General features: G+C 50.9%; 1 protein-coding gene across 3 annotated transcripts in view; it reads left to right on the forward strand.

The window, feature by feature from the left end:
• The window catches only part of ABCC1 (ATP binding cassette subfamily C member 1), a 135,619-nt gene that overhangs the window by 83,458 nt on the left and 26,227 nt on the right, over positions 1-25,934 (forward strand). For all 3 annotated transcript variants that reach the window (XR_008666370.1, XM_055339515.1, XM_055339516.1), the window contains 7 exons: positions 3,299-3,445; positions 5,117-5,204; positions 8,203-8,278; positions 9,785-9,911; positions 13,319-13,495; positions 15,303-15,470; positions 18,106-18,289. Coding sequence is in view for 2 of the 3 variants with exons in the window: in XM_055339515.1 (XP_055195490.1) it covers positions 3,299-3,445; positions 5,117-5,204; positions 8,203-8,278; positions 9,785-9,911; positions 13,319-13,495; positions 15,303-15,470; positions 18,106-18,289 (967 nt within the window). In the remaining variant the exon portion in view is untranslated. The remainder of the gene's footprint in view (positions 1-3,298; positions 3,446-5,116; positions 5,205-8,202; positions 8,279-9,784; positions 9,912-13,318; positions 13,496-15,302; positions 15,471-18,105; positions 18,290-25,934) is intronic.

Here is a 25,934-nt window from a genome sequence, read left to right on the forward strand (position 1 = left end):
TTGGGCAGACTAAATGAACAGATGTCCACACAAAGAGACACCAGGTGTTTTAGGGGTTGGGCTAGAGTAGATGGTTGATTTGTTTTCCACATTTCTCACTGTGGAGGGACTATTAGCTCTTGCTGCGGGACACTTGTTCTTAATTGTTTGCAAAAAACTTTTCACATCCTTGACTCAACCTTCAGGAGGTGGTGGCAACACACCCTCCCCAACTCACTTACTGCTCCAGTCTTTTCACTGACCCCACTTGCCTCCACACACTTCCAAATATACCCCCTGCTAAACAGAACTCACTCAGTACCCGTTTCTCCTAGACTGTGGGTCTCAGGAATGCCAAACCTGCTGTACACAGTAGGTGCTCAGTTAATAGTTGATGAAGAATGACCTCCACTTCCTGGAGAAGCCAGGGCTGTGGACTCAGGGGCCACATTATGTTGTTTCCTATCTACAAGTGCCCTGTGCTGCCAGCCAGCCTCCTCCACCCCCCAATGATTGCGCTAAGGGGGCTGGTGTGTTGTGGTGGTGAAATGCCTGAGGCCTGGTTTTCCCTACTCTTGAGGAGACCCCTCTGAGTGAATGTTCTCCTGCCCACCCGTCTGTTCACCTGCCCACCCATCCATCTGTCCATCTACAAACATGGAGTATCTGGGCTATGCTCCAGTGGCTAGTATAGAGAGAAATCACTGCTCTCATGGAGTGGTCGTTCATTCTGATTGGGAGAGACTGATGATAAACAGTAGACGTGATAAATACCCCATATAGCATACTAAGCTGTCGTAAGTGCTATGGAAAAAAAAAAAAAGATTGGGGCCAGAGTGATAGGGAGGGCTTGCAGTTTTAAATAGGATGGTTGAAGGCCTCACTCAGGAGTCGACACTTGAGTAAAGGCCCAGTGGAGGTGAGGGCTTCCACCAGAGAGTGGGAGGAGCATGTGCAAGGACCCTGTGGCAGGACAGTGCCCGCTCCATAGAAGGAATAACCGTGGAGGCCAGAGGGGCTGGAACAGAAGGAGTGGGGCGGGGCAGGGCGGGGGCTGGGAGGATGGTAGGGGAGGAGGTCAGGCAAGTTACAGGGAAGGTATTGCCCTGGATCCAGAATCCAGACTTTGGTTTCTGTACTAAGTAAAATGGACTGACTAGACAGATGGTTTTTTTGGTCCTTAGTATTTTTACTGAGTTATAATTTAACCATCTAAAGTGGACAACCCTGAGGTGTTTAATATATTCACCAGGTTGTGCAACCATCAGCAGCCCTATCTAATTCCAGAACATTCGCTATCAACCCAAAAGGAAACCCTACAGTCATTGACAGTCATTCCCTGTTCCTCTGACCCAGGCACACACTCATTTCTTTCTGGACCCATAGATTTGCCTATTCTGGATGTAAACCAATGAAATCACATAATACGGGTTTTTTTGTGTGTGTGTGTGTCTATCCTGGCTTCTCTTTCACTGAGCATCACGTTATAATGGGCCATCCTTGTGGTAGCAGGTGTCAGTGCATATTCCTTTTTATGGCCGAACACTGTTCCTTTGTGTGGATGTATTTGGGGCGTTCTGAGTTAGAGTTGCTTTAGATGAGAGAGGCTGGTGCGTCATCCTGCTAGTTAATGTCAGAGCCAGAACAGGAACCAGCTCTCTACTTCGCAGCGCCTAGCTCTTGGGACCCGGTTAATAGGTTCTTTGGAAGAACGGACCAACGAGTCTGGACTGGGGCCCGTAACCAGACATAAAAACAGCTGCCATATATTGCATTTTGCTGTGCCCCGGGGCAGTGTGCTGATAAAAATAAGCACTTTGCAGAAGTGCCTCATTTCTTGCTGCCAGCAGCCCTGTGAAGGTGTATCATGATTCGCATTTTGTAGATAGGAAAGCGGAGGCTTGCTCCGAGAGGGGAGGTGACATGCACAGGGTCCTACAGCCGATACGGGGCAGAGCTATTGGTTTTTAATTTTTCACCTATGTTACCTGCCAGTATGTAATAAGGAAATGAGGTGACTCTGACCCTGAAAATGCACTGGACCACGCCACAAACCAGAGGCAGGGCCCACAGGCCAGCATCCTGACTTCCAGGCATTCTGCTCTGAGCTCAGAAGGGCAGGGGCCTGGGCAGTTTATTTCCCGCAGTGAAAGTCTCTACTGTCTCTGGGATCCTGTGGCTCCTGTGGGGGTGGGGACTTGTGTCCATCTGTCAGGATCCAGGGTTGTCTACATTGCTTCTGATAACGTGTACTCAGTGATCTCGTAGGACGCTTGCTCTTCGCCCCGCCTGGCAGCACCTGGCACCTGTCTGTCCCCAACAGTAAAGGAGGGAAAGGCCTGGAAACCTACCTGTTGGTCTCCTGCCTCCCTCCCAAACTGAGCAGCCCGCCCCCGGATGACTGAGTGTCCTCCCTTTGTCCTGCTGTCTCAAACATCCAAGGCCGAATTCCCGTTGGCTGGGAGCCTGGGTAGTAAATCACGAGGCTCTAATGGACGTCTGACTCTGTGAGGAAGAGAGTACCTTTGCCTCTTAGTTTTGCTTGCTTTTCCCCCATGCCCCCCTTCAATGTTCCTTTCCTGGGAGTACAAAATCCTACATTCTGTGAGCTGGGAGAAATTTTAAACAGTGCCATTAACTTTCCATCTCCACGGTCATTTCACGGATGAGACAGGAGGCACGGGGAGAGGAGGCAACTTGCCCAGGGTGTTTCTGGGTGCCCTGAAGATTGTAGGAGACCTGCCCTGTGGAGACCGCTGTGGACAAAACCCAAGTCCTCGGCCTCTGTAAAGTTTACACTGTAGTGTAGGGGCAGACGATAAATACATATGGCACTGCGGTAAAAGGTCATGGAAGTTGCTATGAAGACACATAAGCCAGGATAAAAGGATGCGGAGCAGGAGCGGGTCGTTTTGGGTGAAGGGATAGGGCAACCTTTCCAACGGGTCAGAGGGAGGAACCAGGCCACCATCTGGATGGGAAGGTCATTTCAGGCAGAGAAACTGCAGGAGCAAAGGCCAGGAGGCGCCAGGCGTTGTTATGGGGTCCCCAGAATGTCTGTCCAACCTGCTTTGGAGAAGGTTGGTGCGGAGGCCAGGATTTTCAGCTCCTGGTCACTCACTGATCTAGTTCATCCTTGGGAGTGTTTAGAGAGTGCCTGCTGTGTGCTAGACACTGCTTCAGCTTTTTTTACTGCCCTCCTGGTGGCCTATTGTGGGGCGGGCTTGAACACACCACCTGGCCAAGGTAGGGAGTGCTGTTGGTACGGTCGTGTCTCTGACGCAGGGACACAAGTCATTGCCATACGCTCTGTTTGCAGGTGGCCTTGTCTACATTTGCTGTCTACGTTACTGTCGACAAGAACAACATCCTCGACGCCCAGAAAGCTTTCGTGTCCTTGGCCTTGTTCAACATCCTCCGGTTCCCTCTGAATATTCTCCCCATGGTCATCAGCAGCATCGTGCAGGTACAGGCGAAGCTGGAGGGACCTCAGGGAGGGGTGATCTGGGGAAATGCGGTAAAAGCACATACAAATCCCCCTCCATGCGGCTCCCTCTGCATTACCTGTCCCACTGTGTGAGGTTGGCCTGATGAGGCTCACACCAGTGATAGGCCTCCGCCCACTGTTGGGGAAAACCCCAGCCTAAACGCCGCCCCCAGCACCCCCACTGGCCCCAAATCCCTAAAGTCCATGGCAGTGATTCTCTAAAGAGAGGAAACTGTCTGCTCGGTCACACTTTCACTCTCTGTGAAAGTTCCTACCCTTTGCAACTAGTGGTAATTTTTTTGTATTTTTCTCCCCAGCATTGAACATGTTCATGCTGAAAACCCAATTTTCAGCCATGCAGACAGATCCACCTTAAGATTTGGTTGTACAACTTGGGTTGTATGCTTTTATTAAAAAAATTAATAAGCAAATGAAACCCCCTTTTATTGTGAGAAAATTCAAATGTCCACAGAAGTAGGGAGAGAACAGAACAGTAAGTATAATAACGAACTCTGTAGCATTCACCCAGATTCGACATTTTGCCACACTTGGCTCATCTAATCCTTTTTCTGTCTTCCCTACCCCTCCCCCACTTCCTTCCTTCTTTTCTTTGCCAAAGAAATTTTTCCTTCTCTTTTTTTCTCTGTTTTTTTCTTTCTTTTTCTTTTCTTTCTGTTTTTTTGTGTTAAGATTTTTTTTTTAATTTTTAAGTGATCTCCATACCCATCGTGGGGCTCCAGCTCATCACCCCGAGATCAAGAGTCACAGGCTCCACCTATAGAGCTAGCCAGGCACCCCTGAGGAATTTTAAAGCCGACCTGAGACCTCTTGACATTTCACCCCTAGACGCTTCAGCGTGCATTTCTTCTTCCGTTGTTTTGTGGGTTTTTTTTCCCTTCCATTTACTTTTATGGGATAGGATTGATATATAATGTTGTGTACATTTTTTTTAAAGATTTTTTTTTATTCATGATAGACATAGAGGCAGAGACACAGGCAGAGGGAGAAGCAGGCTCCATGCAGGGAGCCTGATGCGGGACTCGATCCCAGGTCTCCAGGATTACGCCCTGGGCCAAAGGCAGGCGCTGAACCTCTGAGCCACCCAGGGATCCCCTGTTGTGTACATTTAAGGCATTACAATGTGTTGATCTCACACCTCGGTGTGTGGCTGCCAGATGACCGCTGGGGAGTTAACTCACACCTCTATCATGTCACATGATAGCATTTCCTTTTTCGGACAGGGGCTGTGGAGATACTGTCCGTTAGCCACCTCAAAGCATGGACCGCAGTATTGCTGATCGTCATCACTCAGCAGCAGCTCTCCAGCTCCTGCTTCTCCCCCTGCCACTTGGTGGCAAGTTTGTCCCCCTACACAGGGCCACTGCCTCTTGTCATTCTTTCTTAATCCCCCCTGCCCTCTTTTTTTTTAATGCCCATTGTGGGCTCTGAAAGGAAAATACACAAGAAACCAAAACCTGTTCTGTGTTTCATACTGAGGCACACTCTTGTGGGAAACACCAAGCCTCCAGAGAGGAGGGAGGATGTGGCCTCTCAACACCCAGGGGAAACCACAAGAAGTTAGCCTTGAACTGTTCGTTTTGCAAAAATACTTTGAAAACTAACTGCAGCCTGCAATTGCTTTCTCTGCAGGCAAGTGTCTCCCTCAAACGCCTCCGGATCTTCCTGTCTCACGAGGAGCTAGAGCCTGACAGCATTGAGCGAAGGCCTGTCAAAGACGGTGTGTGTGTGTTGAGTTCCCCTGTGCCACCCTTGTGCTCGCCCTGTGGCATCGAGGCTCCCCTTGGGGGTGGCTGCACCCTCAGCCTGCCTGCGAGGCCCAGGGAGCAGGAGCTCTGCAGAGCCGGGTGGGCGGTGGGCCTTATCTTGCATATCCCAGGCTGGCAAACTTCAACTTCTATTTTCTTGGTGTTTTCTGGTTATGAGACCGCCAGAGGGTGAGGCCTCCCGCACGGAGCAGGCTCTGGGGCTCCGATCTCCACTGTTCTGGGCCAGTGGGCAGGCAGGCGCAGCAAGGACATCAGTCTGATCGCCTCTGTGTACTTGGGCAGGTCACTTGACTGCCCCGAGCCTGTTTCCCCATCTCAGTAATGGGAACAAAAATGGCTTTGTGTGTCAGAGTGTTATATTTTTTTAATTTTATTGTTATTATTATTTTTATGTGTCAGAGTGTTACGTGGTGGATTTGTACTGGTAGGCTTCTGTCTTTTGTGACTCAGTAACTTATCATTTCCTAGGCAGCTGCCCTGAGTGGGGATCTTATTCCCAGCTGTATGTCCAAGCACTTAATCATAAATATTAATGCATTACCGACTGTGACTACTTTTCTTTTCTTTTTTTTTTTTTTAAATTTTTATTTATTTATGATAGTCACAGAGAGAGAGAGAGAGAGGCAGAGACACAGGCAGAGGGAGAAGCAGGCTCCATGCACCGGGAGCCCGATGTAGGATTCGATCCCGGGTCTCCAGGATCGCGCCCTGGGCCAAAGGCAGGCGCCAAACCGCTGCGCCACCCAGGGATCCCCAGTGACTACTTTTCACTTGACTGTCACTTCCATCGTGCGCATTGGAAACATGGAAACCCCCATTTTACAGATGAGGAAACTGGCTTAAGTCACTGGCCCGAGACTGCACAGCTAATAAGAAGTAGACGCAGGATTCAGACCCACAGCCAGTCAGTGGAATCTGCTCTGAGCCACTCTACAGTGTTGCCATAGGGAGATTTGCTGAGCGCCTACTGTGTACCCAGCACCACAGCGGTATGCGGTCCATGTCATTATTAGCTGTTGTACTTCACCGAGAAGCACAGTGAGGCCCAGAGAAGTTAAGTAACTTGCCCAAGCCCGTCCAGCTAGGCAGCGGTGGCACAGGGACTGGACCCATAGAGTTGGGCTCCAGAGCCCAGTAAATACAGGTCAGGGGAACAAACCATTCCCCTGCAACAAACGTATGCGTTTGTTGAAAGGTCTGAGCAATGCCCACCCCTAGTAGACTTTCAGATATCCTCGGTGGTGTGCAGGACACTTAGCGCAGCGCCTAGTCTGCACACGTGGTGGCCGTTACTCCCCTAGGGAGAGAGAGAAGGGATCTGGGACATTTGCAACTCAACCCTTTAGGGCTGGTTCCTTAGCCTCAGTGCTGCCGACGTTCGAGGCCTGAGTGTTCTTTGCTCTGGGGACCGTCCCTTGAACTACAGGATGCTGAGCAGCATGCATGGCCTCTACCCACTAGATGCCGGTGGCACCCACCCCAGTTTTGACAAACCAGAACTGTCTCCAGACATGATGTCCCTTGGGAGGGGGCCACAAAGTTGCCCCCATTGAGGACCCCTATTTATGGAATGCTGGAATCCTCTTCCCGGTATCCCTGGCCTTGGTCATGAGTTTCTGCCATCCCAAGGACCTGGTCTCCCCCGCTACCCTGTAGATGGTACAGTGCCATCTCCTCCTGGGTCACATTTCTCTGTGTAACATGAGGCCAAAGTTTGGGGCAGCCCAGGGAGGTTTCAGATTCCTAAAGTAGCTCCCAGCTCCCTGCGGGGGTCCTATTGGAAACCACCCCCAGGCTTCCTGGTGCGGTCCAGGCCTCAGCACCCCCTTCTTAGACAGGTTGACTTTTTGAGATGTTTATCTACACTCCATGGCTGCCTGATGAGGCCACCTTGGCAGCTCCCAGCCATGTATGGTGTTTTCTAGCTTGTCTGGTTCAAGAGGCTTTTATTAAATTACTTAAATAGCACCTTCCAATTTCTTCCTCGTTCTGTGTTGCAAGGGGGCAGGGTGCAGGGCATGGGTGGAGGGAGGGTGAGGTTAGGTTAACCAGTAACTTCCTCTTGCTGGGGGGTTTTTGTTTCTTTGATGTGTGTGTGGGGTGTGGGGGGATGTCTTTTCTTTCTCTGATAGCTTAAAAGCCCGTCCATCTTATCTCTAGGTGGTTTTAAGGAGACTCATAAAGAAGAGTTAGAAATTATTGTTTCAAGTAAGGGGGACATGAGGTCAAAGGACAGGAAGGGGGGAAGTAGATGCGGACAGAGGGGCCGGATCTGAGAATCCAGGGCTGTTGTGGATAGAATGCTGGCTTTGTCCTAGGACCCTGCCCACCCGGATCCGCCCTGATCCTCCCCGTGATACCCCACCTCCTGACTTTTCAGTCTGTGAATGGTGTTTCAGAAAGACTGACCTCCTGTGGTGTGAGCCTGGGAAGAGGGATCCGGGGAGAGGTGTTAGGAGGCAGCCCTGCAATCTGGGTACTTCGCCCGGGACCCTGCTTGAACATAAAGGAAGGGCCTAGGGTGTGGTGAGGGCTAGGGCCGGGGGGCCAGGCTGATGGAGAGAGCTGCTGCTTCCCCACTGGCCTTGCCTCCTGCTGGGCCGCCCACAGCTGCTTGATCCTCCCAAGATGGGGTGAGGGAGCCACAGAGCCTTGAGGAAACCCCGGCCCCCCCCCACCCCCGACCACTGCCAGATGGGCATCTGGATGGTGCAACCTCCTGTCATTCGGGGCAGAGCCCTGTTGTGGTTTCCTCTGTTTTGTGGGTCTGGTTGGGGTTCTTTAGAAACCGAGGCTGATGTAACCAGATAATGCCTAGTGCAAGTGTCTCACATCTGGCCTTGAGCTAAACAAAGATTAGGGAAAAAATAAAAAAGGGAGAGCCTCCTGCTCACAATCAGTCTCAGGACTTCCATCTCTGCCTGACATGTTGTTGCTGGTGCTTTCCAGGCGGGGGTGCAAACAGCATCACTGTGAAGAATGCCACGTTCACGTGGGCCCGGAGCGACCCTCCAACGCTAAGCGGGTAAGCCGGGATGTCGAGAGAGCCACAAGGCTCTGGCCAAACATGGGTTTGAATTCTAGCCACACTCTGTGACACTGAAGAGGCCACTTTGCCTTTCTGAGCCTCAGTTAACCCATCTGGGAAGTAGGTCCAGTCGTCTTCCCTTAGGCTGCAGGAAGGAGCAGGTGCGAGTGTGCTGGCACAGAGGGTTCCTTTGGATTGTAAATGACAGAAGCCTTGCACAGATAGGCATAGGCAACAAACGGAGATTTTTGGGTTGCATGAGTGAGAACCACTCTCAGGTACAGTGTGATCCAGGGGCTCGGTGTCATCAGGGTTCTCTCCATCTTGTCTCTCTTCAGTTTCCCTCCATGCTGCTTCCTTCTCAAGCTGCCTCTCCCTTCATGATGGCAAATGGTCCCCATTGGCTGGGAGTGTACCTGTTACCAGGGCTGGAGACACCCCCGCCCCCCCCCACGTCTCACTGGTCCACATTGGGTCATGTGCGCCTCCCTGAGCCAGTCACATGCTGGGAGAGACAGTGCACCCGGATTGGCGGGGCTGGGTCTGAGGCCGTGATGCTGCGGAGGGTGGCAGGCAGGCAGGGATCTGCTGAAGGGAATGCTTGTCAGCAGGGATTGGCTCCCAGGACACATGCCTCTTCTCCATCCTGTCCAGGGTCCTCGGCTGCCTGAGTCCCCCTCTCTTCCCACCCAGCCCTCATTTTCCCACAGCACACAGCGTCCAGGGAATTGCCCCAGTTCCCCGGGCCACTTGTCAGGTGCCTCTCTACTGCTTTCTGACCTGGGGAGGCCTTGCCCCTGGCTCTGTCAGGCTTCCCCATAGGAGTCCCCAAAACACAGGGCTAAGTTTATCCCCCAAACCCCTTAATGGTTGCCCCCTCACCAGATGGCCACATTGTTGCTGTGTATTAACTCAGGAAACAGGCCTGCGTGGGAGCGGGGGCGGCGAACGCTCTAGAGAAAAGAATCTTTGTTGACACCTCCCTTGAAAACTCCTGCATGCTTGGGAAGTTCTCATGTCTAACTTAAGTCCTGCCTGCTTCAATTTTAGCTTTTCTCTCATCTCTTCATCTCTGTTGTCTTCTTGCTCCAGTCACCCACCCCACTCCCACCCTTGAACTCCCCAAACCTTTCCCAATCCGCACTTTTTCTCTCCTCAGCCCGTAAAAATACTCCATTCCCGCCTGGACGGTCCCAGGAGCTGCCTCACTGGGCTTCGTGTTCTGTGGTGGCCCCGCCATCCGTCCCCCCCTCCGCACCAGAGCAAAAGCATGATGCGTGTGGCCGTGCCACAGATTCACAGCATTGACCAAGCCAGTGACAGCAAACGTCTAACAGTATTTCCACTGAAATGTTGAAGCCATAATAGCATCCGTGGGAAAGCAGAGCCCGAGCAAGGAAACCTGCCTCCCGCCTCTGTCCACTCGGGGTGCATCCGGCCGCGGTGGGCCGCCACCTGTTCGGGCGAGGGCGCGGCTGACGCGGAGCACCTGTGTCATTTCAGCATCACCTTCTCCATTCCGGAAGGTTCCTTGGTGGCCGTGGTGGGCCAGGTGGGCTGCGGAAAGTCGTCTCTGCTCTCGGCACTCCTGGCGGAGATGGACAAGGTGGAAGGGCATGTGGCTATCAAGGTAGGACGGGGACTGGGCAGGTGAGGGGCTGCCGGCCTGAGGGGCAGGTCAAGTGCAATGCTGGGTTTTGTTTCCCGACAGCCCCTCGATAGAAGCAAGAGCAGCCAGGACTCCCTCCTCCTCTCTCGTTCTCTGCTCTTCCCCGTGCCCTGCTAGAAGGCAAGAGTTGGCCTCACTAATTTCTTGTCATATTCCAGCCCCGAGAATAGCGCCCAGCAAGTAGTAGGTGCTCCATAAATACCGAGTAAACACATGGGTGCTCCCTGGTCCTCTCCCTCACTCGCTCACCCTCTCCTGGTCTCTGGCCCCCTGTGCATCTCATGGTCTTAGTGGCATATGAGTCTTTCTGGCTTGTTCTTTCTGTACATGCATCTCTCTGTATCACTTTTTATAAATGTAGCAAAGCGCAAATGTAAAAGTGTTTATTTGTATCTTTGTTTTGTTTTTTTGTTTCTTTTTAGAGAATCCTCTTGAAGAAAACTTTTTAAATCCCAAGCATTCCTGGGATTCTTAATATGGGACTAAAAGAAGGACTCACAGTTTTTATTGGTTTTTAAATATACAGAGTACTTTGAACTAAGTTGGAATACTTCTCAGGAGAGAGTTTAAAAGGCTGCTTCACTGACCAGATTAGTCTCATTGGAAGTCAAGAACCCCTTTGTGCATTTAGCTTATGCCCCATGAAGGACCTTGCCTGGTGTAAGAGTCTTCCCTCAAAGTTTTATTGACACCGGCATTTCCTGGAGCGTGGTCTACAGCAAACTCCTCTTGCAGTCGTTTGGAGGGTAGAAAGTTCTGGGCTCCCACGAACTTGGGAGATGCTGCAAACTCCACTTCCCTCCCTCTCGGTGACTTAAAGTAAACATTAATAAAGTAAAGGCTCTGAGAAGTCCCGCGAGGTGAAGAAGACCCATTTAACTTTGGGTCACCCACTGTGTCCCAGACATATTTGCCCATACTCTTTATTATTTGTTCAACAACTGTTGGCATAATGTCTCTGAAAGTCTCCTCTTGGGAATGCTGGTTTATGTAGTTGTTTTTATTTCAGAGCGAAATCCTTCGTTTATATGAGGCCCTTTAGCCTGGTATGCATTAGTAGAGAAGTACACGTTATAATCGTTGGATCTAAACTAATGACATTTAGCTGTTATTTTAAATGTCCTATCACTGCTCTCAAGTGCATGTTTACTAAAATAAGATTAATGACCACTGTGACCTAGGTTGATGGAGAAGACTCTAAACCATCTGCATTGTGTTCTGTTTCATTGATGGGGTTCCCACCACTGCAGCTCTATTGACCTTTCGGGCTGGATGATTTTCTTCTGTGGGGGCTGTGCTGTGCTTCTCTAGAGTGTTCAGCAGCGTTCCTGACCTCCACCCACTAGATGCTGGTAGCTGCCTCCAGTTGGGACAACCTAGAGTTGTCTGGATGTTGTCAGATGTCCCCTAGGGAGCAGAATTGCCCCTGGTCGAGAACTGCCATTTTAAAATAAAAGTATAAAAAAAGCCTTTAAATAAAAAATAATAGATCTAGAAGTTGAGGTTGCACCCGAGTATTTGGTTCGATGGGTTGACAGATTTCTAACTGGTTATTTTACCGTGCAAAGGCGCATGCTAGAAATATTAATTTTCTCCGAATATTTTTTTTTTGTCTGAATTACCTGTGGGCCCTCTGGTGGGACTTTGTGATGTTTTAGTCTCTTTTGAAGTGAGGGCATTAGAGTCAGTAGTTTAGCTTAGTAAATATTTATCTGAGAATGAAGGTTAAATTTGGGACAGCTGGATCCCACTGCCAGCCTCATCCCCCTAGAATTCCCTTATGTAAGAATCTTTACTGGGATGCCTGAGTGGTTCAGTGGTTGAGCATCTGCCTTCAGCTCAGGGTGTGATCCTGGAGTCCTGGGATCGAATCCCACATCGGGCTCCCTGTGAGGAGCCTGCTTCTCCCTCTGCCTCTGCCTTCTCTCTGTGTCTCTCATGAGTAAATAAATAAAATCTTTAAAAAAAAAAAAAATCTTTACTGGCTCTTCCAGAAAAGCCCACAGTCCCCATCAGGACCCCTGGCCTGGTGTGAGCTGGCCCCCCACTCCCCTGAATGTTCCTACCTGTCTTCCCCCTCACACCACGTTCCAGTGGTACTTGCCTTCCTGTTCCTTGGATGTTCTAGGTTCTTCTCATCTCTGGACCTTTGCCCGTGCCGTTCCCTCTGACCAGCTATGCTCTTCCACCCCCTGTTTGTCACACCCGCTTATCCTCACCTGTTGATCATTACTTAAAACTTTCTTACTAAAATATGTGAAACAGATACCCTCACCCCTAGCCCTTATTCTAATGACATTCTTGGCACTTTATCACGTGGAAATGAACAATGTACTTTGGAAACGGACAATTTTTGAAACTGAAGTCCTTGCTTAAATTTCATCAAGGAAATTTACCTGAGAAATCCTTCTGTGATGACCCAAGCTAGGTCTCCTTTTATATATATATGTATACACATATATAATGAATATATATATATACACATATATAATGAATATATATATATAATGAATATATATATATATAATGAATATATATATAACGAATATATATATATAATGAATATATATATATATAATGAATATATATATATATATACACATTCATTCATTCATGAGAGACACCGAGAGAGAGAGAGAGATTGAGAAAGGCAGAGACACAGGCAGAGGGAGAAGCAGGCTCCATGCGGGAAGCCCGACATGGGACTCGATCCTGGGTCTCCAGGATCAGGCCCTGGGCTGAATGCGGCGCTAAAGCCCTGAGCCACCTGGGCTGCCCTAGGTCTCCCGTTTTAAAAGACGTCTTGAAGGATGCATATATTTTTCTCTCTTAGTATTTACCATAACTATAATCAAATTATTTTTTTATTTTGTCAGGGATTTCTTACTTTTTTTTTAAGATTTTTTTTGGGGGGGAGAGAGAAAGAGTGCATGAGTAAGGGAGGAGGGCTAGAGGGAGAGGGAGAAGCAGACTTCCTGTTGAGCAGGGAGCCCAACATGGGGCTCGATCCCAGGACCCTGAGATCCTGACCTGAGCCTATGAGCCACCCAGGCACCCCAGGGTCGTCTTTTTCTTGAGATGGAGGAGTTTTAGTGGCTGTTGGAAGCATTCAGTGAATACTTATTAAGCACAGAACTATCATCTGTGCCAATTTCCACTCCTGAATTCCTGATATTAGAGTCTGTGACTGACCCAGCATGAGGTCTGATCCTAGCTCTGGCATCTGAGTCTGCCATGACTCAGTTTCCCCTTGCTCGAACAGTGGGTGTGATGAAAGTATCTTGGGAAGTAGGGCTCTCCAGGTGGGTGGGTGGGCTGGCTGCTATCTTGATCACCAAGGCTTGTCTGTCTGTCTTGCTGCCTTCTAGGGCTCAGTGGCCTACGTCCCCCAGCAGGCCTGGATTCAGAATGATTCTCTCCGAGAAAACATCCTTTTCGGACGCCAGCTACAGGAACGGTATTATAAGGCTGTGATTGAAGCCTGTGCCCTCCTCCCAGATCTGGAAATCCTGCCCAGCGGGGACCGGACAGAGATTGGTGAGAAGGTCAGTACGGCTTCAGCATGGCTCCTATTACTGGTGAGCCAGAAAATCTTCTCCCATTAGTGTGTGTGTGAGTTGATTGTAGGGGGCTGACCCACACTGGGCTCAGCTAGCCAGCTCCACTCCACATGGCAAGCCCACTGTGCTCAGGTCCAGCCTGTGGGGTTGGCTGAGGTCTGCCCCAGACCCCATCTTGTTGGGGCTTAGGCTGAAGGGGCAGTAGCTCTTCCCTGAAGAGGGGGGAGAGCTCTCATGGTGGCAGCGGAAGCCCAAGAGAACCCCCCCCCAAAAAAAACGAAAAACAAAACCACGTGATGACCCTTAAAGCATATTGTCATTTTCATTTGATTGAACAGAAAGATAAGGGAGCAGCAAGTGCACCCTACCTTTACAGTCACGTGGCAGTAATCATATGACAGAGGGTGCTATACAGGGGGCAGGGTACCCCTGGAGTCAGAGGTCCACAGTCCCTTTCAAAGTAAGGATAGTAGTAAAAATAACACTAGAGTAGCTAACAGTTACTGAGCATTTACTGTGTGCCAGGCAGTGTCATAAGCATTTTACATGCATTCTGTCCTACAGCAAGGCCATGAGATGGACTTTACTGTCATTTCTATTTCATGGTTAAGGAGGAAGAGGCATAGAGGGGCTGAGTGACTTGCCCTAGCTTTTTCCCACCTCAGGGCCTTTGCATGTGCTTTTTCCTTTGCTCGGCCTGCCTGTTGCAACACCCCTGGTGCTTATCTGGTGTATGCGTGGGGAGTACAAATGTTCCACAGCAGCACCAAGGAGCTTTTCCTGCCTCTCTTTAGTTATAAGCCAGTGGCTTCACCAGCTTCTTTCGTTGGTGAGCGATTTCTTTTATCTGAGGGATGTCTACAGCCCCTTGGAAAGAAAAACAACTATTAGCAGGGCTCTTTGGGTTTTCAGTTAGCAGAGGAGCCTGGGCTAGCTCTTGTTTTAACACAGTGTCTGTTTCTACCGCTTGCAGAGTCTCCTCTAACTGTCCCTGTGTAGGTCCCAGGACCAGACTCTAAAATGAGAGAATATGCTTGGGTCTGGTGTCTGCCCCTTGGCCAGGGGGCCCATTCAAAAGAATGTGGCTGCCAGGACCCCAGCTCGGTGCCTGGGGAGGGCAGGCCTCCCTCAGGAGAGACTGGGCACTTAACCAGTGGGCCGTCCACTCTGTGGGCGGTCCATCCCCGGCCACATACAGAGATGACAGGCGGTCATCTGTTCCTGGAGGGAGGGCTGGCAGTGCTGCTGTGTGTTCTGTGGAGCATCCCCGTGGGAGTTAGAAATGCATGCCCTTCCTGCCGGTGAGAGGGGCTGGGTTTCGGCACCCCCAGGGTACAGCCTGCCTCTGCTCTGTGTGCTTTCACAGCGATGGAGAGAGCAGAGCAGCCTCGCAAACGTGTTAGCTGTTACCACCTGTAACAGCAGCAGCCGCAGTAGGATCATCACTGCGCGTGCTGCTGCCTTCCTTGAAGCCCCCCATCATTTGCTGCCACCAGCTAGCCTTTGCCCAATATCTGCTCTGTGCCAGGTGTCTGCTCAGCAGCTCACAGGGGGCTCCAGTTTTCTCTTTTGCTTATTTTAGGGTCGAGTGTCCAAGACTCCACGGTGGGCCTTGAACCCAATTCACGCAGATACGATCTCATGCCTTGGCTTCCTGCTCACACGAGAGGAGGCGGGATAGCCACGCAGGGTGGCCAGCCTGGGCCTGCGGCATCCAGCCTGGGCCTGCTCCTACCCGTCTGCATGTGTCAAGGCCCCAGGAAACCCACCCTTCTGCTGTGTCTCTTCCCAGGGCGTGAACCTGTCTGGGGGCCAGAAGCAGCGAGTGAGCCTGGCGCGGGCCGTGTACTGTGACTCTGACATCTACCTCTTCGATGATCCCCTGTCAGCAGTGGATGCTCACGTGGGAAAACACATATTTGAAAATGTGATTGGCCCCAAGGGGATGCTGAAGAATAAGGTACCTAACAGGCAGGGCTCGGGTGTCTGGCTGTCCTGCTCTTTGGTTAAGTCAGAATGTGTCCCCTTTGGGAATCCTTCACTTCCCACTTACCAGGATTTTTTTTTTTTTAAATTGGACTTTAGAACACTTTTTTTTTTTTTAAGATTTTATTTATTCATGAGACACAGAGAGAGGCAGAGGCAGAGGCAGAGGGAGAAGCAGATTCCCTGCGGGCATCCCGATGGGGGACTCGATCCCAGATCACGCCCTGAGCCAAAGGCAGATGCTCAACCGCTGAGCCACCCAGGCGTCCCTAGAGCATATTTCTAACGCTTCCCTTGGATACCTTCCCAGGACAGCCTTCTTGCTCTTGTCTTTACAGGGGGAAGCCCTTGACACTGATTTGCAGTGCTCTCTCTACTTGGCCAACGGAGGCCCCTCTCTCTGACTTAATTATAGAGGTGGCTTCGCAGAGGGAAATCCCAGCCCCTCTGAATAGGCAGCCGAGGTGGCCGTGGGCCTAGCCTTGGGAGCAGGGAAGCTGCCACAGACCGTAATGACAGGAAATGGGTCCTCTCCTCTATATGATGATTATTATTTTTCTGGGATACATGGTGGCTGGGAGGGAGCACTGGTTCTTTTTCTTCTTCTTCTTTCTTCTTTCTTCTTTCTTCCTTCTTCCTTCTTCCTTCTTCTTTCTTCTTCTTTCTTCTTCTTTTCTTCTTCTTCTTTCTTCTTCTTCTTTCTTCTTCTCCTCCTCCTCCTCCTCCTCCAAAGAAGTAACACACATGCCCATGGGGAAAATATAGGAGATTCAGAAAAACACGAAAAAGAAAATCACAAGCAATTATGCATAGTCTCATCTCAGAGATTTTTCAATTTTTTTCAAGTCTTAACAAAGTTGTTTAATAGGGTTATTCATATTATATACGTGTATACATATATATATGTATGTATGTAGTAGGCATCATGCTATTTAACTTATTATAAGCATTCCCATACACAACAAAAAAAATTTTTTTTTTTTTTAAGAAATTTTGGTTACTAGTGGCACCTGGGTGGCTCAGCCGGTAAAGCGTCTGCCTTCGGCTCAGGTCATGATCCCAGGGTCCTGGGCTCAAGCCCCAATCAGGCTCCTTGCTCAGCGGGGAGCCTGCTTCTCCCTCTGCCGGCCACTCACCCTGCTTGTGGCCCTCCCTTCTGCACCCTAGTTCTTTTTTTTTCTTTTTTTTTTTTTAATTGGAGCTCAGTTTGCCAACATATAGTATAACACCCAGTGCTCATCCCATCAAATGGCCCCCTCAGTGCCCATCACCCAGTTACCCCCCACCCCCCCGCCCACCTCCCCTTCCACCACCCCTAGTTCATTTCCCAGAATTAGGAGTCTCTCATGTTCTGTCTCCCTCTCTGATATTTCCCACTTATTTTCTCTCCTTTCCCCTTTATTCCCTTTCACTATTATCTATATTCCCCAAATGAATGAGAACGTATAATGTTTATCCTTCTCCGATTGACTTACTTCACTCAGCATAATACCCTCCAGTTCCATCCACGTCGAAGCAAATGGTGGGTATTTGTCCTTTCTAATGGCTGAGTAATATTCCATTGTATACATAAACCACATCTTCTTTATCCATTCATCTTTCTATGGACACCGAGGCTCCTTCCACAGTTTGGCTATTGTGGACATGGCTGCTAGAAACATTGGGGTGCAGGTGCCCCGGCGTTTCACTGCATCTGTATCTTTGGGGGAAATCCCCAGCATGCACCCTAGTTCTTGTCTCGGGAGCAAGGGGCCAGCAGTCTGGCTTGATGCTTGTTTTTGTATCACCCTTGAGCTAAAAAAGATCTGCATTTTTAAGTGACTGGGAAAAAAATCCAAAGAAAAATAGTACTTTGAGGCCTACGGAAATGAGAATTGCATTGAATTTAAATGCCAGTGTCTATGCATAAATAAAGCTTTTTTTTTTTTTAATCTTCTTCTGTCTTGCGTATGGCCACCTTCCCACTGCAGCAGTGTAGCCAGTAGTTGCCATAACGACCAGAGGATCCAGAAAACTGAAAATATTTACCGTTTGGCCCTTTAAGAAAAAGTTTGCCAACTCAGGCAGTGTGATGAATGTCCTTCCCAACCCTGACTTAATCGGATAAAATATATGTACACGTATGAATTTCATAGTGGTTTTTTGGGGGTGGGAGGGGGGAGAGTTACTTTAAAGAATTAAGCCATTGCATGCAAATTGTTTTGTATCTGGTTCATTCTTTGAGTCATCCACACCGCCTACCCCTCATCCTTCAGATTGTTGTTCGCAAATCAGCTTCCCCATTACCCTTGTTAAAGTCGCAGCCCCCTACCCTCCACCTGTCCCCTTGGGACCAAAATGACAGAAATGTTGGACAGAGCCTTTGGTCATGTGACATCCAGCATGCACCGTGTTGTACTTCTGTTGGTCCTTTGTCCCCGACCGTGGAGTGTGGGGCAGGGTCCTGTTTCTCTCCCCAGTGCCCCCCAGTTCCTGGCAGCAGGTGTGGAATGAAGGCACCCACAGATCGGGGCATCCCAGGCACTCAGACTTGCGCTCGGCTGGCTAGGTGTCAGGGCATTTCCTGTGTCACCCGGGCGCTGACCCGCTGGTCCCCACTCTGCCCACAGACGCGGCTCCTGGTCACGCACAGCATCAGCTACCTGCCCCAGGTGGACGTCATCATCGTCATGACCGGTGGCAAGATCTCAGAGATGGGCTCCTACCAGGAGCTGCTGGCCCGGGATGGAGCCTTTGCCGAGTTCCTTCGCACGTACGCCAGCGGCGATCAGGAGCAGGCCGAGCAGGATGACGGTAGGGTCCCCGGGGTGCCTTGTCTGCCTCCCCGTTCCCCACTGCCTCCCGGAGGTCCTCCCTGCTCCCCTCCAGCATGGCTCATCAGTGCTGGGCCAGCCCCTTCGCAAACCCCGTGGAAGGATTGTCCTAAGGCTCACAGGACTGACTTGAGAGGGGGTCCCAGCGCTTTAGGCCGGGGTGGGGTGGGGGGCAGACCTGGGCCCAGATCCTCATACTTCGCTGCGAGGTGGCTTTGGGCCTGCTGAGCTTCAGGGTTCTCGTGGCAGGAACAGGGACAGTGATAATTATAGTCCTCCTGCCTCTCAAGAGGCGGTGGGAAGTGGTGACATACGTGGCATAATCCAGAACAGATGCTAGGGTCATGGGGGACACGCAGTGGCTGGGGGTGCAGGCTGGCAGTTGGCGAGACGTGGGTTCAAGTTCCACCGCTCCTCTTACCAGGGTCCTCCAAACCCTTCTGAGCCCCAGTCTCCTCGCTGATCAAGCAACATAATAACAACTTTCTGGCTTTTGGTGGAGATTTAATGTGCCGAATTCCACAGAGCCTTGATGGTGCCTGGCACAGAGTGTTTGATACAGGACAACTGCTGTCATTCCTTCCCTGGGAAGAGTGCCCATCATTTACCCCCCGTGCACTTGGCACCTGCCAGGTCATTGCAGACCTGCCCGCTTCCCAGCTACCGTACGCGGCATGTTCTTGCCGGCTGGGGCTCAGAGCTGCGGCCTCGCCCTGTCCTCACCGGAAGGCTTCTGTGGCTGCGGGGAGACTTCTAAGAATCTTTCCTTGCTTCTCAGTTGGCTTAAAATTCACAGGATTGGTTTGCAACCTCCAGGCTGCCCTGTGTTTCCATCAGTTAGACTGGAGTCTCAAAGGCTCCTTTGCTCCCCTTTCTTCTTGGAACTCTGACCCCACAGCGACGGAAGTGGTCATCTGACACGTTTGCTACTTAGCTTTCAGCTGTTGCTGAGAGGTCACCTGTCCTGCCCTGACCCCCCCCCAGCCCCCCACCCCCCGCCTCCAAGAGCTAATTACAGACTAGCCAAGCCTCGGGAGCATGTTCCCTGTGTACCTCATCCCCAGACCAGTTGGGCCCTTTGCCCGGCTGCAGTTGTCCTGGAAGTGTCCGTGATGTGCCGCTAAGACACAGCTAGTGTTTGCTGCAGGCTTACCAGGGCTCCTGTTCTCTGCAGGAGTGGTCACATTGACTCCTAACGACGACTCATGAAGGAGTAGAATTGTTTTTTTTTTGTTTTGTTTTGTTTTTTAAATTTATTTATTTATTTATGATAGTCACAGAGAGAGACAGAGAGAGAGAGAGAGAGGCAGAGACACAGGCAGAGGGAGAAGCAGGCTCCATGCACCGGGAGCCTGACGTGGGATTCGATCCCGGGTCTCCAGGATCGCGCCCTGGGCCAAAGGCAGGCGCCAAACCGCTGCGCCACCCAGGGATCCCGAAGGAGTAGAATTGTTATTCCCAGTGCCCTGGTGAGGAAGCTGAGGCTCAGGGAAGCTTGTCCCTTTGTCTGCCAGGGACAGCCAGGTTCCTGTCTCTGTGAATGGGGCTGCTCCCTAAGAGCTATTCACTGTTCATCACTATAGTCATTCAGCAGATTTTATTGAGCATCTACTATGTGTTAAAGGCTTGTGTTACTTCCCTAGGGCTGCTGTGACCAAGTGCCACAGCCTGGGTGGCTCCCACAACAGAAATGTTGATCCCTCATAGTTCTGGAGGCTGGAAGCCCAACACCAGGGTGTGGGCAGGATTGGTTCTTGCTGCGGGTCTGTTCCACGCCCCTCGCCTGGCTTCTGCTGGTCTGCCGGCAGTTTGGCCTTCGCTGGCCTATAGAAGCATCACCCCAATATCTGCCTTCATCTTCACACAGTGTTCCCTTGTGTGTGTCTGTCTCTGAATTTTCCCTTTTTATAATGACACCAGTTATGTGGGATTAGGGCCTGCCCTCATGACCTCATCCTAAGCAATTACATCTGCGCGTAAACTGTCTCCAAATAGAGTCGCTTTCTGAGGCACTGGGGACTTAGGCCTACAGTGTATGGATTTGGCATGGGGGTACAATTCAGCCCATGACAGTTTCGGGGAGACAGAATTGGACAACATCTAGACAAAGCCCTGCCCTCACGGAGCTTAGAATCTGGTGAGAGAGAAGGACAGAAACAAATCAAGAAATAAATGATTTCATAGAGCATTAAGTGCTATGAAAGAAGAAAGATGCAGGATGATGAGCTGGGGAGTGATGGAGGTGGCACCCGGCAACCCAGGGAGTGGTCAGAGATGCCCTTTCCGAGGAGGTGACGGTGACATGGAAAGGAGCCAGCAAGGAGAAGATCTGGGGAACAGTGTTCTGATGCAGGGAACGGTGTTCTGACAGAGGGAACAGCAAGTGCACAGGCCTCTGGCCTGGCGTGAAGTCAGTTTGTTGAAGGAACGAAAAGGAGGCCAGTGTGGCCAGACCACGGCGGGCAAGGAACAGCGGTGGGAGATGGGCCTTCGTGGGGTGGGGGGGTTGGTCTCTATGTAGCGGGAAGCCGCTGAATGTCGGATAAGGGGGAGCCGCTTGTCCAAGGACACGCAGCTGCTGCTGGCAGGCCTGGGCCATCCTGTCTGGCCTCTGAGCTTCAGGCCTCCTTCGTGGTCTGCCCAGGGTGGGGGCTCATTCATCCCTCCGTTCAGGTTTGCTGCAGGGGGTTCCTAGTGGTTTATGGTAAGTGCTTTATTGAGATAGAATTCATGCAATGTACGGTTCACTCACTCAAGGTGTACAGTCTGGTGATTTGGAATGTTCCGGGTTGAGCAGCCATCCGTAGAAGGGCCTTCAGAACGTTCTCGTCGCCCCTGCAGAAGACCTCCTTGCTGTTAGCAATCACCGCACATTTTCTCCCGGCTGCCCAGGTCCTAGGCACGCACGCCGTCTTTCTGCCTCTTGAACCATCTGTTCTGAACATTTCGCACAAATGGAATCTGTGTGGTCCCCTGTGCCCGGCTTCTCTCACTTCGTGTGATGTTTTCATGGCTCACCCGTGCGGTAGCAGGTGTCCGTGCTTCGTGTCGTTCTGCTGGGCAATAGCACGCCGTATTTTGTTTGTTCATTCATCAGTTGACGACGGTCCAGGGTGTCCTCGTGTTTTGTCTGGTGTAAGTTGTGCTGCTGTGAACGCTAGTGGTTTTAGAAGAAAGGCGTTTGCCTTTTGCCGACGAGAGGCGAGAAACTCCTTCAGCTGTTCATTCCTGACTGGGAAGGAGTTTCTGCATATCCATGCTCTCGAGGTTGGAAAGTTCTGCCTTTAAGTCTAGCCTGCGTCCCTCCTGCTGAGGCTGCTGAGTCGTCACCTTCTGGTTGTCAAGCCAAGGTGACCTGCTGGGTGAGGGTGCAGCCTCATGATCGCCGCCGCATCTCGCAGACCGGCCTCAGTCAGGTGAAAACGACCCCGTGTGCTTTCCCGAGTGACACGTGTGCATTCAGCTGGGACGAGGTCTCTCTCCTTCCGCTCCAGGTGCACAGGGAGTGTCCTTAAACCCTGTTGACCGCAGATGGTTTTTCCCCCTTCCCTTCCTCCGCCGCTGCCAGCAGATCCAAAGCAGTGGATACAGAGCAGAATGCTGCCAGTTTCTTTCTTTCTTTTTTTTTTTTTTTTTCCTTTTCTTTTTTCCTTCGGCCACGTCAGCACTTAATTTGGCCATGAAAACGCCAGCCGCCAGCTTCGCGCTGCTGTGGGGTCATTTTCCCGATTCAGCCATGCAGCCTCACGTACACAGGTGCTCAGCCTGTGGGTCTGAACTCAGACCGGGCACCCCATTCTCTTTCCACCTCTCCCGGGGGTGCCGGGGGTGCTCGGTGATATAGCCTGGCATCAGGGCCCATTCTTGCTCAACTGTAGCCAACTCCCAAGAGCCAGTGACCTTGGATTTGTTTGAACCAGATTTTTGGCTTCTCCTGAAGGGAAACTTTTTTTTTTCCCTCCCTGTTGGATGAATCAGGTCTTTTTTAGAACACCCAGGCTGAAGGGGAGGAGTGCTTGGTCTGGGGGTGATTCTTTTCCACTGGGGTAGAAAAGAACACATGTACCAGAAACTAGGCTTAGGACGGGGAGACACCAACCCCTCCCCAGGGGTACTTACTACACTAATAAGTCAGATACTTTTTTCTTTTTTTCTTTTTGGTCTATTTTTTCTTTTTTTTTAAGCTGACAACGTTACAAATTGGCTCATTAACGTTTGTACCTGGAAGGTGAAGAATGTTCCTATTTACTCTGGTTTCTTTATTAGGAATCTAAAGTCTGGAGCAGGAGTTTCCAGCGGGGAATACTTGTGTCTCCCAGGACACTGGGCAATGTCTGGAGACATTTTTGGTTGTGACAACTGGGTTCGGAGGGGGCACTGTTGGCATCTAGAAGTTAGAGACCAGAGAGGGCTGCTGAGCAACCTATGGTACACAGCAGACCCCATTCCCACCCCCCCACCCCCCACCAGCCCTTAACGTCAGAAGTGCCAAGGCTGATGGCTTCCCCGCTCTGGCTTCACACTGCCCTGCTCCCCCATCGTTTTGAGAGAACGACCTTTATTCCAACAATGTGCCCACTTCCCAGACCCCTGCTTGATTCATCCCTCAACCTCGTAACTGATTTTTCTCCATCTTTCAGATCTTTGCTGAAAGTTGTTTTGTTTTTGTTTTTTTACTGATCATAAAATCAGCCCATGCTCACTTTAAGCATTTGGAAACTGCAGAACCAGGCAAGAGAATCAGGAAAAAGAATGTCCATCCGCTCGCCCACCCGCCAGAAGGGTTGTGTCTGTCTTGTCTCGCCTCTCGGCCTTTTTCCCGAGAGGAGTAGCATCCTTCTCTGCTCTCAGCCACCAGTCCTCCTGCTTTGCTTGCTTGCTTTTCTTAAGTGGGGCATTGGTGCCTCCCCCTATTACAAAAACCCATCATAAACACTGCACAGCTGGAGCGTGTGTCGTACAGACAGCACATTCCTTAAGGCTGTCCTCAGTGGCCGTATTTCTTCTTCTTGAGTACTGAGAACTTTCTGGGCCCAGGCGGGTGGATCGGGCCGGGTGATGCAGCCGGTTAATTCCGTTTTTGGTCAAAAACGAAGTGCTGACTGTAAAGCAGTGACTTGGATTCTTCCCTTGGGGGAGACTTGCCTCCTGGCCCATGCCCAAGCAGAGTTCCAGAACCTTCTTGAGAATAAACAGCGAGTTCTGAAATGCTGGCTTTGAGGGCCAGTAACAGGCTGGACACAGAGCCCTGGGAGTGGCACTAAAGAGGTTCAAGGGCGGGGACAGCGCCAGGCTTGTCAGCATGAAAGCCCCATACCTGGAACCCGGCACCACTCGAGAAATGTTGACTGGATTACAAGTTTCATGCCTTTGCTTAAAAAAAATTCTTACTATTTTATAGCATCCCCAAGCTTTGACGCCTTTCGTTTTCCCCTTCCTCTGCTTTAGTTTTCTTTGTAGCACTGAACATTGCCTGACAGCTAATTCTGGATTCACTCCTTTATGTATTCTCTCTCTCTCTCTCTCTCTCTCTCTCTCTCTCTCTCTCTCATTTAAGCTCCATGAAGGCTTTTTGGTCACATCTCTATCCCCAGGATTGGAAGGAGTGCCTGGCACATAGTAGACAGTCAGTATAACGTATTAAGTAGGTGAATGAATACATTATGCCTTAATTGTTTAAGGCATGTCCTACCTAAGCTTTGCGCATTAACACAGCTGAATAAATATCCCAGTTTAGAAGAAACTATGCACTGATTTTACCCATTTCTCCAGGGCTGGTTTAAAAACCAGCTTTGTGGGTATGGGCTGGGAGATGGTATCATGGTAGCCAGTGGGATACCCATTCTGGCCCTGGAAGGTCAGCTCTGTTGGTCACTAGGCCATTCATTTGTCAGTCTGTCCATCTGCATATCGAGTGTATATAGAGCGCTTGCCGTATGCCATGGGGACACCCAGTACTTGCGCCACTATATAGAATAGTGCCCCTTAGATTATGCAGTGCACGTCCTGTGCAACCACACGTGGCCATCTGATGTGCGGGGTGTTGGGTATAAAGTAGTGGGTAAGACCTACTCTCTGTTCTCAAGAGCTCACAGTCTTGAGAGTGTCTCCCCTCTGTTGGGGGAGACAAACACCAAATAATCAAGGACGTGGTGGTGCTAAATGCAGTGATGGAAGTGAGCCTGGGGGCTCTGAGAACCCCGGAAGGCATCCTCATCCAGCCTAAGAGGGGCCAAAATGAAATATGAGCCAAATCACCTTCTCTTCTTCCCTTGGCTGCCTGTGCGTCTGGCTCAGAGTAAGATCGTGTGGACCAGGCCCCTCTCGTGAGCAGCATGTGTCCTCGAGGAACCAAAGGCTTCAGGCTGGAGCCGAGGCCTGTGCTGTCTCCCAGCTGCTGCACCTCCTCCGCCCACCCCGCCCGGCTGTGACACTTGACTTTTTACCCTCTGCTGCCATGAAAACAGGTGTAGATACAGAGGGTTGGCATGGATTTTTCTAGATCTTTTTATGTGTAAGCACAGCTATAACTTTTGGGGAAAGAGCTGGCCCCGTGCAGTGCTTGCCAGGGATCTACCCAGCACACATGGGGATGGAGAGGTGCAGGCGCAGCAGGTCCCTCGGCCATCTCTGGCCCTCTTCCTTAGGAGAAGACCTCCATTCACCCCTCTGGGCATTTAAATGGGGGTTTTGGGAGGAATTTTGTCTTGGTTCCTAACACTTTCCCGGATCTTGTGAATTCTCAGGTGGCAAAGTGGTGGACCAGGAGGAGGAAGGTCAGTGCCAGCTGGGTTAGAAGTCGTCATGCTTGCAGGGAGAGGCTGTGGATAGACTGGGCCTGTGGCTGCATGCTTGGGAAGAGGCCCTCGACTGCGTTTCTTCCCCCTTCCATTGTTCATCCAGCAAACATTTTGGGGGCACCCACTATGTGCCAGGCTTGGTGGTGGGCACTGGGGGAGATAGTCTGAATCCCCAGATCTCTTGCTCATCAGCTGGGTGACCTTGGTTAAGCTCTACTGTCCTAGAGATCAAACAACCATGACGAGCATGCCTTGGAGGAAAGCTTGGCACATGGCGGATGGATGGTGAACGCCCAGAAGTTTGGTTATTACGATCCCACCCTTACCTCGTGGACATGGCAGGACCTAGGCAGGCCAGGGCATACAGGGTGGTGTGTGCCTGACGGAGCAAGCGCGGGTGGCTGTGGGGGGCTGCCCTGGCTCCCTCTGGTGAGGTAAAGGCATGAGCTGACCCCTGGAGCGGACCCATCCCTCCTGCCTTCCGGAAGCAGCAGTGTGGCTGTGGCTCTAGACTGAGGGCTGTTCTGTAAGCCACGGAAGCTGACTCCCGCCCCTAAAACAAGGGGAAGGGGAAGGGGAAGCAGGTAGCTCAGAAACCGGAGGCCAGACCAAATAGGCAGGCCTCGGGAAATGGGAACTCCTGGAGGACACATTAGCCAGAACCATCTTTGGTTGTCAGGGGGCCACTGATGGTTCAGAGTCCTGGGGAAGGGGATTCTGACGGGCTGACCTTGGGCAGCAGCCTTCCCCCACCCCCCCCAGCATGGCCTGCCAAGACTTCAGGAAGAGGGGAAGGCAGACGGAGTGGTGGACTGACCCACGTTC

This window comes from Nyctereutes procyonoides, unplaced genomic scaffold (assembly GCF_905146905.1).
Source record: "Nyctereutes procyonoides isolate TBG_1078 unplaced genomic scaffold, NYPRO_anot_genome, whole genome shotgun sequence".
Classification (NCBI taxonomy): Eukaryota; Metazoa; Chordata; class Mammalia; order Carnivora; family Canidae; genus Nyctereutes; species Nyctereutes procyonoides.